This window comes from Melospiza melodia, chromosome 5 (assembly GCF_035770615.1).
Source record: "Melospiza melodia melodia isolate bMelMel2 chromosome 5, bMelMel2.pri, whole genome shotgun sequence".
NCBI lineage: Eukaryota > Metazoa > Chordata > Aves > Passeriformes > Passerellidae > Melospiza > Melospiza melodia.
Window position 1 is genome coordinate 18,956,503 of NC_086198.1, and position 16,798 is coordinate 18,973,300.

Here is a 16,798-nt window from a genome sequence, read left to right on the forward strand (position 1 = left end):
ATGCATTAAGATGTGGTCCTCTTAGAAGGTGCTGTCTAATGAACAAGACAAGATTAATACTATACTTCAGTCCTCTAATGGTATCTAATTACACTGATGTTAAAATGCTAAGGGTTTTTTATTGGCCCTGCATCTCCCCATTAGCCTGTTTCTGTTGAGGTTTTGATGTCCTGGTACTGCACCTCTGTGTTTGTGTAGAGCTGAGGTTAAATAGCTCATCATAGGGCTCCTCTGCACACAATGCTTTCAGTTATGTATTGCTTAGAAAGGCATGACAAAGTCTGCATGGGCCTGGTGTCTTTAAATGGATGGATAATGAGGGTTGTTGGAAAGATAGGGACTGTGTCTTCCTAAGGATGGAGGAGACAGGGGTGCCTCTGCTCTGGAACTTTGGAAATAAAATAGGTGAAAATAGAACCCCCTGGATTTCTTTCAGCTGGAGCCAGGAGTCTGTTCACAGACTCTCCTACCAAGCAATTTTCAAAAGGGGTCTGTAGAATAATATATGTGCAAGTATTTTGAGCATCTTGTTCAGTGTGAAAAAAGTTCCTTTCAGAATTGATGGCACTCTTATGCTTTTTAGTTGATGAATGCAGTAACAGGCAGTTTAGTTAGCTTCCTGCTTAACAAAGGCAGCAGGTAATTTCTCAGTACCAGGATTGGACAGTTACTGCATGTTTTAACAAATGTGACCATTACTTCCAATAATGTCAAACAAAACTTGAAAGAGTGAAAAAACAAACAGTAAAGAATTCATTTAAATGTGAATAGATGCTGCAAAGGATAATAGATAAAAATGTTTTACAGCTTAAAAAAATTAAACACAGAATATTGAATTTGTGCTAGGTCTGCTTTTGTGAGAAGAACCTGGCTCTAATTTTAACCCCAGGAAATGAGGGATTCCATGGGGTTTTTTTCCCTGGTATTGCTACAAGCCTAGCTTTAGCCAGGTCAGTTAAATCCAGAACTGAGAATCATTAGGCTTCTGTTGCTGTGCAGTGCTAGGCCTAAGTGCCTCAGGGCTTTGACTCGAGGCTTTGTAAAATTGCCTTTTATCTAAATTCTTTGCAAGTAATTGCATTTTGGGCATTCCACATTGCAGCTGAACGACACAAACCAAGTGCACCTGCGGTGTCAGTACTTCTGTCCTGTTTGCAGCTGGTTCCTCTGCTGTGCTGGGTTTCCTCACTGATGCTTCAGTAGTGGCAGCTGGCTCGGGTACTCTTTCCTTACTGTTCTGACTTTGAAAGACTAACATAACACAGTCCTCACTCTTGCACCCAAAGTCCTCACTCTTACACCCAAATCCCTGCTGCTCTTTGCTATTCTCTAGGGACATGCTTTTATCCAGGATGTCAGAAGGCTCGTGCCATGCCTGTGGAGTGCAGGGTGTGCCAGGCAGTGTTGGGCTGCAGCAGCGTGGCCTGGCAGCCCAGGAGCAGGCGAGTGTGCCGAGTCTCTCAGCAGATGGAGCAGTGAGTCAGCCTCAGGCACTGCAAGGGCAAAGCAAAGGCTCTGACCTCTGTGCAGAGGGGCTAAACAGCAATATCCATTGCAGCTCTGGAGGAAAGATTGGCCTCTTGGATATAGGGAAGGGAGCATTATGGCATGGCCTGTACATACAAACAATGCTGTTTGGATTTTATGCAAATCAAGGAACATACAAGGAATCTCTCCGGATGTGTTTGCCATATGATGATGCCTTTTTTTCATTCTCCATTCTGGGGAAGGGAGGATTTGCAAGGCACATTAAGTCCCTGTTCTGTGTTGTCTTCCCTGTGCCATGGTGTGACCCTGCCCTCCTAATATAAGTAAGGTGCTAACAGTAACAGATTAAAATTCAGTCTCAAAAAAATGAAGATGTCTTGCCTGCAGTGTAATGCTGTAATGAACTAAGAAGTTCTCTAATTTAATGACACCTTTCTCTCAGTCTTGAACTTCTAATTCAGATTCTGTCTGCGAGTCTGTCCCAGTGTTCCTGATCTTAGTAAGTGAAATGTTCTGGATTTATTTATGTGCATAATTACAGATGCTCTGTTGCTGCTGCTGCTGCAGAGAATAGGAGAGGGGCTCACAAGTACTGTCACAGAAATAGGCGTGTTGGCAGAAATGGTAAATTTCAAGTAGTTGCAGTGTCTGGGGAAGAAAAGTCAGAGTGCAATCTGAAGTGAGGGGAGTGGGGGTAAGGTGTTACTGTAGGCTCTGGATGACAGTTTGGTGTTCCCTGTATTTATATTCCCCTTTCTGGTAGCACATAGCTGAACCGTGTAAATATCTTTTCATCTGCCACCTGCTCCAGCAGCACAAGATGGGTTGCTGTCCTGGAAATTCCTTTGGAGCTCAGGTGGGCTTCAGAGCAGCTCAGTACACAGCAGTAGTGATGTCACCTGCGTCCTCCTCCACTCCCATGGCAGTGTTTGACCCAGGTGTAGGCTCTGACTTTGAGCTGATTTTGAAACTGACACCAGGTGCATCACCAGGATCAGATTGCCTATAAGTGTTTAGAAGACCTGGAGCCTTTTGTCCATGCCACAGCAAAATTTTGGAGTATTTGTTTTTTTTTTTTGGGATCCAAATCCTCCTTAAACAGGGTAATACATAGTGGTGTGTTATAAGGCTTAAATTGTTACCTAATGAGAATGGCTTTAGTGGCCTTGCATTCCTTGTGGAGTTGTTTATTTTGTTTTATGCAGATGCTGGGATAGGATGGCTCAATGTAGTTCAGAGATTTGCTATATTATTTACAGAAATTTGATGAAGTGCAGAAAATAATTGGGGTATTTTAATGTGAATCTGCACCACTGGCAGTTGTAGAATGGGAAGGATTTTCTCTGGCACTGACTTGTACATGTGGATGTTTGCCTGAAGAAATGGTGGACTGTTGCACATAGACTGGTGCAAAGTAATTTGCAGTTGTGTAAAGCATTGTCTTGGCAAGGAAGAGCATTGTTTAAAAAAAAAAGCATAGCTATTATGTGATGTATGGCAAGTAAAAATCTTAGTGGGGTCATGCATCTTTCAGGGCTGTCAGCTGAAAATCTCTGTGGAGTGAAACTTTTCTAACCAACAGTTTAAGTCCAGTAAAAGTCTTTGAGAATGAGGAGAAAGAAGTATTCATTTGTTTTCCTTGGGGTTTGAACCATTTGCATCAGTTTTGGAAAAGGTTAAAGGGACGTTTGGCCGTAGAGGGCCCTCCAGTGGTGGAGGGCATAGTAAACATGGGTGGGTTTGGGTTTGGGATGGATTTATAGCAGGGTTGCTGGAAACAGGAAGAGGTTTGGGGTTGGTTTTGGTTTCCAATTAGATTATTTTTAATGCAAAAGGTACGTTTCTCTACTCACATCGTTCATGCATTGGTATATATTTTACACATAACTGAAAGCAACTTGCTAAACCTCTAATTGCATTGCCCCACATATATAGAGAGATACCTGCAAACTGAAGAATGGATTTTAACAGAAGTTACATTTTGCTACTGATCTGGGACAGGTGGGAAGGAAAAGGGCACTTTATAAGGTGCCCCTCTGACACCTGTAAAGCTATGTTATTGAAGGGTAAAAACAGCCTGAGGTTTTGCATTTTATCTTCCTATATCAGAAATAATAAGCAATGTGGTAAGACATATATCTGGCTTAGAAGCTGTGGATTATTTTTCTACTTCAATATTTAATTTCCTGTTTTATCTTTTTGACTTTATTTTATGAACTATGGTGTTGCAGAAGAAGAATACTTTTGATGATGTCTGCCTTTAGTTTTGACTTTTCTCTGTCAATTCTAGTGCAGTAAAATTAGTCAATTTGAGAAGAGACAGAAACAAATGGTAGATAGGAGGGACTGCATGTATTAGAAAGCTCTATTTAAATCAACAAGTATAAAATTTCTTTTGTTAATTGCTACTGTACATCTGGAATCCTATCTGAGTAAAAATAGTAATGGTTTGCTTTTTTGAGATACTCAACATTGCAAGCTCTCACTTCTGGGGAAGCTGCAAGATCTGAGGTGCTTTTGAGAATCTTGCCAAAGTGTCAGAGGAGGAAAGCAAAGATATCAAATTATTGCCTTGCCAGATTTTTAAGGGCATGACAGTGTTGCATGAGGAAAGTGGCTTCATTGCCAAATGGATCATCTTTCCTTTCAGAGCCCTCCCACCCTGTTCCTGCCTAATCCTCTTCTGACAGGAAAAATACTGTAATAAGACAAACACCCTGAGAGCTGTGAGTGTAGATGTGGGGCATTAAAGGGAATGTTTGCTCGCAGGATTGTGACGTGAGATCATGTGTAGTAATGATGACTAAATGCTGTGACTGCACAAGGTTATGTAAAAATTTTCTTACCTTTATGTTAAAAAAAATGATGCAGGATGTTTGTTTTGGAGAAGTGAGGAGTGGGAGGGAACACTCTGAGTATTTCACAGGTTAGAGAAGCGAGAGCTCTTCAGGTATACTTTCCATGGCATGACTGTATTCTTTGTCACTGCACCCTTACTGCTGCTCAGGAGGCATAGCCCTAGCCTGGGACCTGCTTCACCTACCACATACAACTGAAGAACCACTGGTGCTCATCTTTGTCACTTTTACACCCAGTGTGAATACTGACTGAAGGCAAAAACTGTATGACTGAGGGGGAACAGTTGCTTTCTGATGCTCTGTGTAAGTCCTTTGGGCAAGGACTTATGGCAGCTATTATTTATGCAGGGTTTTTAAAAGAGTCTTTGCTTTGGTGTGCTGGTACCTCATCATTGGAGGGAAGAAAACATGAGCTTTTGCTGCTCAGATCTTTGAAGAATGTCTAGTTAGATGCTTTGAAAAATTTGCCCAAAGTAAGCTCACATGTATTGTGTTTAGGAGAGGGAGGCATATTCAACAACTGTTTTCTATAGACCGGGCTATTTTAGAGATGTAGCAGCTGAGTTTTCTGGAAGTCATGCTTCACTTAGGAAAATACTGGAATGTATTTTTCTTGTGTCTTTGTCAGAGTTTAAATCAAACAAAGAACCTTGAAGAAGTAAGTCTTTAAAGATTTGAAGGGATGGGCTTTAGAGTAAATGTATTCTGTTTTTAAGGAAACTGACAGTTGTCTCTTCATGCTGTACTGCAGGTTTTTGTGCTTTGCGTGAGGATGGGAATTAGTTCCAAGCCAGGCTGATGATTGATTGAACTGAGTCAACTTTTGTTGAGGTTTCCAAAGCATTGCACAAGAGGTTTGAGGGGAAAAAGTTTGGGGGCATGTGACAGTTAATCTCATTAGCAGTAAGAATGAAGTTTAAGCACACTGTTCAAAATTTACTCAGTTCTGTGCTGCTCTTTGTTTTAATTAACAATCTCTTGCATAGATTGGGAGTGTAAACTTCTTTCCACTTTAGTCCAATTAAATCATACTTGGAAGCTGTCAGTGGTGGGGGGAACTCCTCCCTACCCCCCTTCTTTTAATTGTTAAGTGAGTCTGTTGAATAATGGAAGAATTTGCCTGACAAGGTTTTGTAGTGTTTAGTCTTCTTGATGAATTATTTCAGAGGATAGACGACAATGCATTGGAATGATTCCTCCAATTCCTCAGAAAGTGACAATGAAGCTCATTCAGCCTTCACACAGACTGAGCACAACATAGTTGCAGCTTACTTAATAACAGCAGGTATGGGCATTGGCAAATTGTTGCATAACTTTTTAAAATAGAACTTGTAGATCTGAATGCTCATTTTGTACAGTAATAGGGATGGTATTTCTTTTTGTGTTAGACAGCTGTCTGATGGCTTTTCTCCATGTTTACTGACAAGTTAGCAATCAGCTGCCTGACTGAAATATGCAAAAACATTTAAAGGGTGCAGAATCTAAGTTTTCTGCTCTATATTTGAAGGCAGCGTTGTGTCTCAAAAAATACATTTTGTTGATATGTAATTATAGAAGAGAGTGAGAATTAGTTTCTGCCAGCTTGCAAAATGGATAAAAATAGGGCATAGCTGTCACATCTTGCATTTTTCTGTGATGTGCTCTAAGCTATCTTGAGGTTTCTCCTGGACCACATGTTTGTAGCAATATATGTGTAGTCTGAGCATGTGAGCGGGTGTCTGTTAGGGGGATGTAAGGGGAAGGGTTGGAATGTGACTTAGAGGGAGGGAGCTGGTCATTAATCAGAGAAGAGCAGATTCCAGTTGCAGCTGTATTTTTCACCAATGACACGTGTTGGAAAAGCATGCTGTGAAGCTTTACATTGTGTTTTATCCCTGTGACTGCAGTGGTCTTTGGCTAAACTTGAATGATCATAAAATTGTTCTTATTCTCTCCTTAAAAACTTATTCATTGTATAACCACAGCTTCTTCAGTAGTGCTTTTCTGAAGCAGTGACTGCCATAGTAAGGAAATATCCAGCTAACCAAAACCGAAACCTACTGTGTTTAAAAACAGGCCTTCTGTACCTTTATTATGGAAAATCAAATCAGTTTACCCTTTATTCATTGACTGTACCACAAATTTTTCCAAGTTGTAGTTAGATTTTAAAATACTGTAAAATATTAATGTATTTTACATTTATATGAAATAGTATTGCTGATGGTTGCAGTTTATTTAGCATATATGTCTGAAGTGATGAGTATCAAATGGCTGTGCTGGAAAAGTGTGTATTTTTGGATGCAAAGACAATAATTTATTTAAGGTCTTTGGAGAAATTAATAGAACAGCTACACAGAGCAGTAGGCTTCTTAAGAAGCTGTAGAGATAAATAATTGCCAAGTATTGGAAGCCTAGATATACATCTTATATTTTTATTAACATTGATTATGTATTATGTAACAAGGTGATATTTTCAGATAGTTTTGACCAGCTGGTCAAACAGTTCGGGATCAAAGCTATCATTGGTGATCATAGGGTATCAATGGAATTAGCCAGAATCAAGCCAGCTCTTCTTTCTTAATCTTGCATGGAAATTAAATGTCATGGGGAAAAAAAAGTTGGATTACTTTGCAGTTTTAGTTTTTTTTCAATTTTTTATTTCTAATTACAGTTGGGGAGTCTAATAAATCTTTACTTTCTTGATGAGAAATGTTTTTGACAATGAAGTCCATAAAATATTTGAAAGTATGATTGATTGCTTTGCACCAGCCTTACCACAGCAAATTTCACATCTGGAAGATTTAAGCCTTGTTAATAGGCAGAAATGTTAAAATTAAAAAGAAGTCTGGGTGCAGTGTTCATCATTATGCTGCTCTTTGAAAGATTTAAGTGTTTCTCTCTTGTTTTCTGGGAAGGAATTGGTTGTTAAGCATTACACTGGTCAGTGTATTCAATTTTGTTATGACAGCAGGGATACTCAGGCTGCAGCAAGCTCTGCTGCCTCATGGATGTCTTTCTGCTTACAGTGGTGAATGCTCTGGTATCTAGATGCTAGCTGGAAAGGTAAAGTCCATGTTATACATGTACCTGGTATTTTTACTTTGATGCTACTACCCAACGTTGACATGTCTCACCCTAAACTGTCCCTAACCACCATACCTACACATTCCAAGGGATGGCAGCTCAACCACTTTCATGGGCAGCCTGTTCCAGTGCTTGATAATCCTTTCAGTGAATAAATTTTTCCTCATATCCAAAAGTTCTCTTCCCTGGTGCAACTTGAGGCCATTTCTTCTCACCCCGTCACTTGTTTCCTGGGAGAAGAGACTGACCACCACCTGGCTTCACTTCTTTTCAGATGGTTGTAGAGAACAATAAGGTCACCTTGACCCTTCTTTTCTCCAGGCTGAACAACCCCAGCTCCCTCAGCTGCTCCTCATAAGATTTGTGCTCCAGCACTTTGACCAGCTTCAATGCTCTTTTAATGAACACTGCTTAACTGCTACCTGGAGAAACTTCATTCATTTGCTTGACCTGTTCCTCAGAAACAAAGATAATTTCTTGTATCGATGTGTTTTTTCTCACTTTGTTCAAGATGGAATCCGTCTTTCGTCTTATATTTTGTTTTTCAAAACAAAATTCTTTTTTTGCTCTATTATTAGTTTAATTTAGTGATAATAACATTTTTAATTAATACAGGTTCCACTTTTTCTTCCCTGTTTTTCACTGCCTCCCCTCTCCCCCCCTTACTTTTAAGGCTGGACTCTGAATTATTAAATTTAACTGTGTCTAGAAGGATCTTTTCTTCACCCTGAGGATACGAGTTTACAGTCCTGTTGTATGTCTGGTTTAATTATTGGTAGCTGTAATATCTGTTAAAACTTGCCTCATAAGAAGCCTGCATTATTAAACTTGTAACTCTCCTTTGCTCCCTCTCTCCCAAGAGATGATGCTATCTGTCAACAGGAGACTTGACAGAACTAGCACTGCATGTGGATTTTTTATGTGGTGTTCATTTCAGATCAGATCCTCAGCTCCTTGTTTATTTAAATTTTAGGAGCACATAGGATCAGTGTCATTCCTGAAATGTGTGAGTATATGAATATGATAGATGATGGCATCTGTGGGGCCAAAAGATGTTGGACCTCCAACAGGAGACCTGCACCTGAGAACAGACATCCTTGGTGGTGTTAAAAGAGAGATAGCTGAGGGGTAATTATTATTTTGCCTCATTTGATTTTAAAATTACTGAATTTCAGGGGTTGGCAGGGGCCTTCTTCTAGATCAGGTGCATAAATTTTTTTTATTACCTTTTTTTTTACCAGTCACCAACCTGGATTCTTTACCATGGAGGTCAGCACTGTACTTGGTGGCCAGAGTGTGTCAAGTGTAATCCTAGATGCATTTGAATTTCTGCTCTGCTTGTTGTCATTGCATCAAAAGTCTCGTTGGCTGAATGCATGTGAAGGTTGCCTAATTGGAAAAGCTTTTTTCTCTTTTTCAGGTGTCTATCTTCTTTGCAAACTTGTACTTGACTGAAAATAAATCTCTTTTGGGACTTCCATATTACAATAGGCTGCATTTTCTTCTGCATGTGTTTTGCTGGCTGGTGTGTACCTTTTGTAAAGTTTTCCTTTTTCTGTTTTTACAGGAGTGATAAGCATTCTCAGTAACATTGTTGTGTTAGGCATCTTTGTTAAGTACAAAGAGCTTCGGACAGCAACCAATGCAATTATTATCAACTTGGCTTTTACTGATATTGGTGTTAGTGGCATTGGTTACCCCATGTCTGCTGCCTCAGACCTGCATGGAAGCTGGAAATTTGGATATACTGGATGCCAGGTATTGCAATTCAGTTAGAGGGAAAGTTTCAGCACTTAAAAGCAAACTGAGAAATAAGTAATGGCTCTGCCTCGTGTTATTTTAAGGGATAAGGTGGAGATGCAGAATGTGACTCTGGACCTGAAGCTGATGTCCTCTGATGTCAGCAATTTCTGGAGATGGTACTTTGTGTGAATTTCCCTTTAAGCTTATATTTACAATCTGAAAACATTAAAGTGTAACCTTGTATCTATCAACTAGGCATTTTAAAATAGCTTTAAGGAGGGTTACAAAATCAATTCCTGAAATGAAGATGATTGTAGTAGCACAGGTATATTTGATAATTTTGCTGAGAGCTAAAAAAACTTTGATAGTGGCTACTATTTTGCTGGTGAGGTTGACAGATCTTGGTGAGTTGTTCTTGGCAAATTCATGTCCTTTTTGGATGGGACTAATAGGATATCCAAAGTGAAGGCCTGTAAGGTTTTTAGTCTCCATTAAAGATTTAGCCTACTTTTAAGAGCTGCCTATTTTTAAGAGTAGACTGACTGAAAAACATATACTTCCATAGCAGAGAGATGGTGGCCTTTGCTCACTGTGTATTGTGATTTTAATTTACATAATTGATAGATTGTTGGGCTTAAGTGCCCATGAATATGAGTAGTAATGTGAAAGCATGTACTGAAAATGTGTCATAAAGCAAACATTTTGGACATTTATCTAACAGATGCTTATCGCAATCTGACATCACTTGCCTCAGTAGACACTACCTTCACAGTCAAAATTCAGTCATTGTTTGGCAGGAAGCCTCACTTTTAACATTTTTGGGTCTGGATTGACTTGTGGTGTGTTCAGGTTGATGAGAGATCTCACTGATTTGAGAGTTAATTCCACTTGAAGCACAGCTCATGTCAACCTAAACCAAATGATTCCTGTGATCTGAGATGGCTGAATGCCACCTGTTATAACTGCTGGTGGCATGTGCTCTGACTCAGGGCTCTGTATTACTGAGTGCCAGTGGTAACACAGCCCTCCCAGTCATCCTTCCTGGTCAGGCTTCCCATGGGATGACCAGGCAGATGCATTTGGAGCATGTTGGGGTTGCAGCATGTGTTGTTCTGTGCAAAAGATTTGACACACTTAAAAATGGAGCCTGAGGGAGTAAATCAGTGGGCCACATCTGTGAAATCATCACAGCAGATGAAAGAGTGATAATTCAGAACCTCATGTTTGCTAAAGCTGTAACTCTTTCTGATGGACCAAATGCTCCTCAGGTTTCCTTAACATATATTGGAACATGAAATAACATGAAATAAACCCCTCCAAACTCTGAATCTCAAGATTTACTTATTCAAGGACAGTGTTTCTTTGATTTTGAGACTTTAGGATTTCTAATGTGCACACAAGCAGATGCTTTTGAAATATTTACTTTCTAATGAGCCACCTTCAAATTGTCTGCATTGAAATAAGACCTTTAAGACCTTGCTTATGGAAGAGAACTCTGGTTGAATTGTGTTGATTCAGTACACAGCTTTGTGCTTGCATCTTTGAAAGGTTTATCAGAAATTGTTTTCTTGCTTGTTTGTTTTAATTTCAGATCTATGCTGCCTTAAATATCTTTTTTGGGATGGCGAGTATTGGTTTGCTGACTGTTGTTGCTGTTGATCGTTACCTGACCATCTGCAGGCCTGATATAGGTACTGACTTAGGGTCAAAACTCAGTCACTGTTGGGAGGAATAAAATTCTGATTTGATTGCATTGTTTTCTCATGAATGACTCCATAGTTACAGCGCTGGGCAGAACTTGAACCTACAGTACCTGGTTAAGTAAGTTACCTAGTTGGGATACTGCTCATTAAAGTGAAAAATTCATCATTAGGATGTTACTCTGTTTATAAATTGTGTTTTTATGGCCATTTTCAGTCTTTAGAGGGCCACATCTATACACTGAAGCACACAAAAAGCCTCTGGCTGTGTCAGGTTTTGACCTCTGTCAAGCAGGTGTGTGCCTCTGTTAACATCCCCTGGGTGTTTTTCTCTCCTCTGTTGCAGCTGTGTTGTAACAGTTAATTCCTCCCCTGCAATCTTCCAAGGATGTACTTGAATGCAGTGTTGCATAATAAGCTTTTGGCGTGGGGTTGGGATCAGGTATTACCTGTATGCTGAGTTGGAATGGGTGATGGTGTTCAAGTGGCTTTAAAGGCTGCAAGGACTGAGATGTGAGGCAGCAGAATGAAAACAGGTATGCTACAGTGTTTGGGACTGGAAAGGGTCTATATTAGCTCCTTATGTGCTTGTTGGAAGCCACTTGTCGCTCTAGTTTGACACTGGGAAGAAGCAGCAGATGAGAATTGTGTCTGTGCTTGGCTGCAGGAAGAAGAATGACCACCCGTAGCTATGCCACTCTCATCCTTGCTGCCTGGATAAATGCAGTCTTCTGGTCTTCCATGCCTACTGCAGGCTGGGCCAGCTATGCTCCCGATCCCACTGGGGCAACGTGCACAGTAAATTGGAGGAAAAATGATGCGTAAGATTCCCCCTCACGCTTTCTTTTGACTTTGCTGCCTCACTGGAGTCTAAGATTGTTCAACTCACTGCTGTAGGAGCATAACTTCTTTCTGAACAAAGTAAAATTTTTAACAAAAATTTAAAACAATAGAAATAACATAGTGCAAGTCTAGCAAAAAACCCCATAGGAGCTGAGATATTGTTCAAAACTTCAATACTTGTACTTTCTAATAAAAAAAAACTTAGCTAAAGAAAATTTTCCTTATTATTTTAGATCTTGTTGCAAAATGTCATAATCAAATCAAAATATCAAATTCTTTGGTAACTTTTCCTGGATGGCTATTTGTAAGTTACTTTATTTTGTTTTTCTGTCTTATCAGGTCCTTTATTTCCTACACAATGAGTGTAATTGCTGTTAATTTTGTTGTGCCCTTAACAGTCATGTTTTACTGTTATTACAATGTTTCCCGGACAATGAAACAATATGCCAGCAGTAACTGCCTGGAGAGCATTAACATAGATTGGTCTGACCAAGTAGATGTGACAAAGGTAAATGAGTGCATGTTTTGTTTCAAGCATGTTCTTTGTGCTAAAGTCCTAGTTGCAAAGGGATGATGCAGTCTTTTAAGTATTTCAGTTTCCTACATTCCCCCTTTTATACTAAATATTAGCTGATACTAAGCCTTGGTGAAAACGCTTAGCTTGACTTACCACACTAAATTCTTTATTTTTGGTCTAATACCCTTTCCAGATGAATAGCTGCTTTGAAGGCTGGGAACACTGAATTTTCCTTGCTTCTCTCCTCTGTCATTACCTAGAAATATACCTCCAAGGTGCCCTAGGAGAACTTTTATTCTGTGTCTGCAGAGTCCTTAGGCTTCCTGCTTGCTTCACAGATGTGTCTGGTCTGAAATGGACTGGTCAACTCTCACTTGAACTTGTGGCCTAGGAATGAGAGTGCATTTCCAGCTCCCGAGCTGTGTAGTTCCAGTCCCTTGTTCTTTTCAGTCTGTTGAGCTTATCTCTTATGTAAGCAGTAGCAAATGTGAGTTATGGCCTGAAATGATATATCCTGCCTGGACGGTTGACATTCTTTTAATGTATAAAAGTCCTTGAGAAATCTTGAAGTTCACCAGCTCCTTTGATTTTGTGTAAAAATGTGATTTATGGTTGGGCATGATGAAAAAGTGAGAGAGAATTGGACAGAAGAGTATGTACCTATGTTTTTGAATTACTTATCAGTGCAAACAGCATTCCTTGGAAAACTTTCTCATTGCTAAGTTCTGAGGAATGGTATTTTTACCTAAAAAGAGTAATTTGAGTGTTTTACTTTTGTGAAGAACTTTCAGAATACTTGAAACTGAAGATTCAGGTAAAAATTTAGACTCATGTTTGTGAAGAAAATGCATTTTTCCTATTTTGCAGTTGAAGACACTAAGTTCTAATAAAGAAAAGGAGAAAAAAATACTTTGGAGTTAAGCAATGTCATTGTTTAGAACTGGACTAGTATGTGCTTTTTGAAAATTAGCCTCCTCTAAGTTTTGTATGCACCAAACTTTTAAATGAAAGGGTGCTTTCTTACATTTTGGTATTGTGTTTACATTTAAATAGGGATATTCTGTGAGAGTCACTGCTTGTGTATTGATTGTCCTCTAGAGCAGCTCATACAAAGTAGCTGTTTATTTCTTATTTCTCATTTTGTTCATCTCTGAAAGACTAACTAGTGATGTAGGTGAGCAGCCCTGGGGTGTGTGTGCAGCCCTGCAGATTTGGTTGGTTTTCTAGTGGTTTGTTTTGTCCTTTTGATTCATTTGAGGTTTCCATTCCAGTTTCCACTGCTGATTCATGTCCCTGACAAAATCCAGAAAAGTCTGTCTCAGCTGATGACCTCTTCTACCCTCTGCTACCCCTAGTTTGTCAGGTCTGGCTGTGGCATGGCATGTCCTGGGGCATGAGCCCCAAGATGCCCAGGTTGTTCTCTCTGCAGGTGGGCAGAGAAGACATGACAGCTCAGATACCCCCTCTGTATCATTCTTGAACATGTCTATAATACTTCATTAAACCAAGCAGAGACTTCTGGATTCCTCGACTATATGTCGTAGAACATTTGCTTTCTTTTATTTAATGGTACCATAATTAAGCCTTATGAAACACTTTTATTAACAGCCAAATTAAATATTTGGCTTAAATTTTCGTCTCTGCTCATATTTATTGTTTGCAATAGCACCCCACAGTGACTTGTTAGGGAGGTCATAATTCATGTGTGAAGTCCTCTCTGGTAATTTAAACTGCTGATGGGCAGATTCAACATAATGAGTAGTGCTGATTTTGAAGGAATATTGTATGTAATGAAATGCAACGTGCAGCGAGGTGTGCTATTAAGTCCCCAAAGCAAGATTTTAGTGTAAACTGTCAGAATGTGTCAGGCATGCTTGTTTATATGTTTTTTAATTCAGGATAGCTCTGTTTTCACCTAGGTGTGTGCTTTTGTTATGATGTTTTGCTGTGAGGTCTTCATCTTGAGATAATATTGGTTATGTATCTGTTCCTCTCGTTTTACAGATGTCTGTTGTGATGATTATCATGTTCTTGGTGGCATGGTCTCCATATTCTATTGTGTGTTTGTGGTCTTCCTTTGGAGACCCAAAGAAAATTTCTCCTGCAATGGCCATCATAGCTCCTCTCTTTGCAAAATCTTCCACATTCTATAACCCCTGCATTTATGTCATTGCAAACAAAAAGTAAGTTTTCTGAAATATGTCTATTTCATGATTTTAGCATATCATCTGAGTATAGAAGGATCACCTGTAAAACATGGCAAGCTGATTAGTGAAGAGCAAAGGGTACGTCGCTGTTAATTTACTGAAGATAACCTTTTGGACAGGAAAGCCTAAAGTAAATTGTTATCATCATCATCACAACATCCTGAATTGATACATATTTTTGAGAACATACTAACATAGCTTTTGAAAGTCCCACTTGTGTTTTCTCAAGGGGATTCAGTACAGAATTTAGGTTGCATCAGTAGTAAACTGGTTTTATTGACTGTGGCCTAAGTGTGTGGTCTTAGTGACATGTAACTGGTGTAGATTTTCGTGTTTGATTTGGGATGTATCATATTCCAATGGATTAGGATGGATTGACCCTTTTCATTAAATAGGTTAAGCCTATTCTGATTTGAGCAAGCATAACAAATGCTCTAATCAAGCCAGTGCCTCTGACTGAGGACTGTGTTTTGCAAAGAGGCATTCTTCCCATCTCTGCCACCAACCTTCCAGCAGAGCCTGTGAACTCTGCCTAGGTGCACATACCTGCTGAGTCAATGGAAAAACATCTGTTTTTTTCCCATTCTGTGAGTTCATCTTTGTTATGGCTGTATGCTCTCCTGGGATAAACAAAAGCTGCTGTGATCCCTATTTAAGAAATGAAATTAGCTTTACACTCCTGTACCTGGAAGTGTAAAAGACCCAGGTCCTTTTGAATGCCAAATACATGTTTTTTTATTAAGTCCATTCTACTAAAATTGAGAACTATTGCAACAGTTAAGACCATCTTACCAAAATTTTCCCTCCTCTTTGGTTCTCCAGCTAATCTCTGATCTTTCTGTTTCCCCTTTTCTGCCCTTGGCAGGTTTCGGAGGGCGATCCTGGCAATGGTGCGCTGTCAGACAAGGCAAGAGATAACCATAAACAATGCTTTGCCCATGAGTGTGTCTCAAAGTGCACTGACATCGCAGAACTCCAGTCATTTGCCTGCATAAGTTACATGGAAAGGAGTGAAATCTGGGTTCAAGTTAATTCATCTTTTGGACAATTTCTTTTTGAATAATAATCTTTCCCAGCTAGCTGGTTTGTGTTAGTCGCAGTAATCTTTTTAGAGAAGCTAAGGAGACAAAACCTGCCAAGACTTTAGTTTTTGAGAATGAGGTTAATTGGTCCAATATGTCTGTCCCAAACAAAAAAGGGTAGCAAAGTGGCCACTGTGACTCTTACAGAGCTAGACAAGGTGACAAAGGGGCCAGGAAAGACAGAACTGCAAAGTTCTTAGGTTCAATAATCCCAGATTTTTCTTATGTATTAATTCCTTTCATGAGGTACTTTCCACCAGGTTCCCTTGAAAGTTTTTCAGATTTCAAATATTCTGAATACTCCCTATGGCTATATGACTTGGTATATGTCCATACCTATTGTCCATGTTGATATGCTTTGCAAAGTTCTGTTTCTGTGAATATGTTAGGGTGTCAAAATATCTACACTGATCCCATAGTGTAAATATTTGGTTTTGGTTTTAGGGTTTTGAAGAAATTTCAGCATATTTAAAGTATTTTTAAAAATTTGACTGATAGAACCAAATTAATTTGTAGTAAAGACAGCTTTTGTTTTGTAAGCAGCATGTTTCTTTCTAGTGCTTGTGACTGCACAGCAAATCCTGAAAATGTGACAAAATGTACCCTAAAGCTTCTCACTTGGTTGGTGCATAAAACTGAGTAAATATTTATGGTAATTTCTCATGACTTCTAAGTCAGTCTTATGTTTATGTAGGTCTGATGTTTGATTTTCAAAAAATACCTTTGTCAGTATGAGCAGTGGATTTGTTCAGGGTGAAAAAGATGACTGCATAGATTTAGCTTCAACTATTATGTGTGTGTGCATATGCAGTTTGGCTTTGCAATGTAAAACTTAAAGGATATATGTATTTTTGGCAAAAGCCTGTTTTTATGGGATTTTTTAAAAGCTCTGGAATCTAGGCTTCCTATGAATTTGCCATTTTCAGTATTAAAGAAAATGCCGTGCAATATCCTCATGGTGTACTAGATTTCCTTCAGGAACTTTGGAACACTTTATAGACAGTATAATATATGCACTGCCTCTTGGAAGAAAAGAGATATTTTATTACACACTAACTTTACAATCTACACATTAAAACAACCTTGGAACATGGCTGGATGTGATTTGAAGCAGTGTGTTCTGACAGAGTAAAGAGTGAGCTGCTTTAACTGATGGCATTCAGGACACATTTGAAGGTTAAGCAACCACAGATCTGGGCTAATCTGTTGTAATCTGCTGTTACTAAATGGATGGCTACATTCACATTTGTAGCACACTGCACATGAATGCCTAGGAGTAAAGCTTTCACATTTCTTC

At 39.3% G+C, this 16,798-nt stretch overlaps 1 protein-coding gene across 1 annotated transcript; it reads left to right on the forward strand.

Annotated features, from left to right (window-relative positions):
- Positions 1-65: 65 nt before the first annotated feature.
- On the forward strand, positions 66-16,790 carry RRH (retinal pigment epithelium-derived rhodopsin homolog). Its single transcript, XM_063156482.1, has 7 exons — positions 66-5,631; positions 8,977-9,167; positions 10,744-10,843; positions 11,520-11,673; positions 12,035-12,203; positions 14,217-14,395; positions 15,285-16,790. The coding sequence occupies exons 1-7, from the start codon at positions 5,526-5,528 to the stop codon at positions 15,412-15,414; spliced, it is 1,029 nt and encodes a 342-aa protein (XP_063012552.1). The 5' UTR covers positions 66-5,525; the 3' UTR covers positions 15,415-16,790.
- Positions 16,791-16,798: the final 8 nt, after the last annotated feature.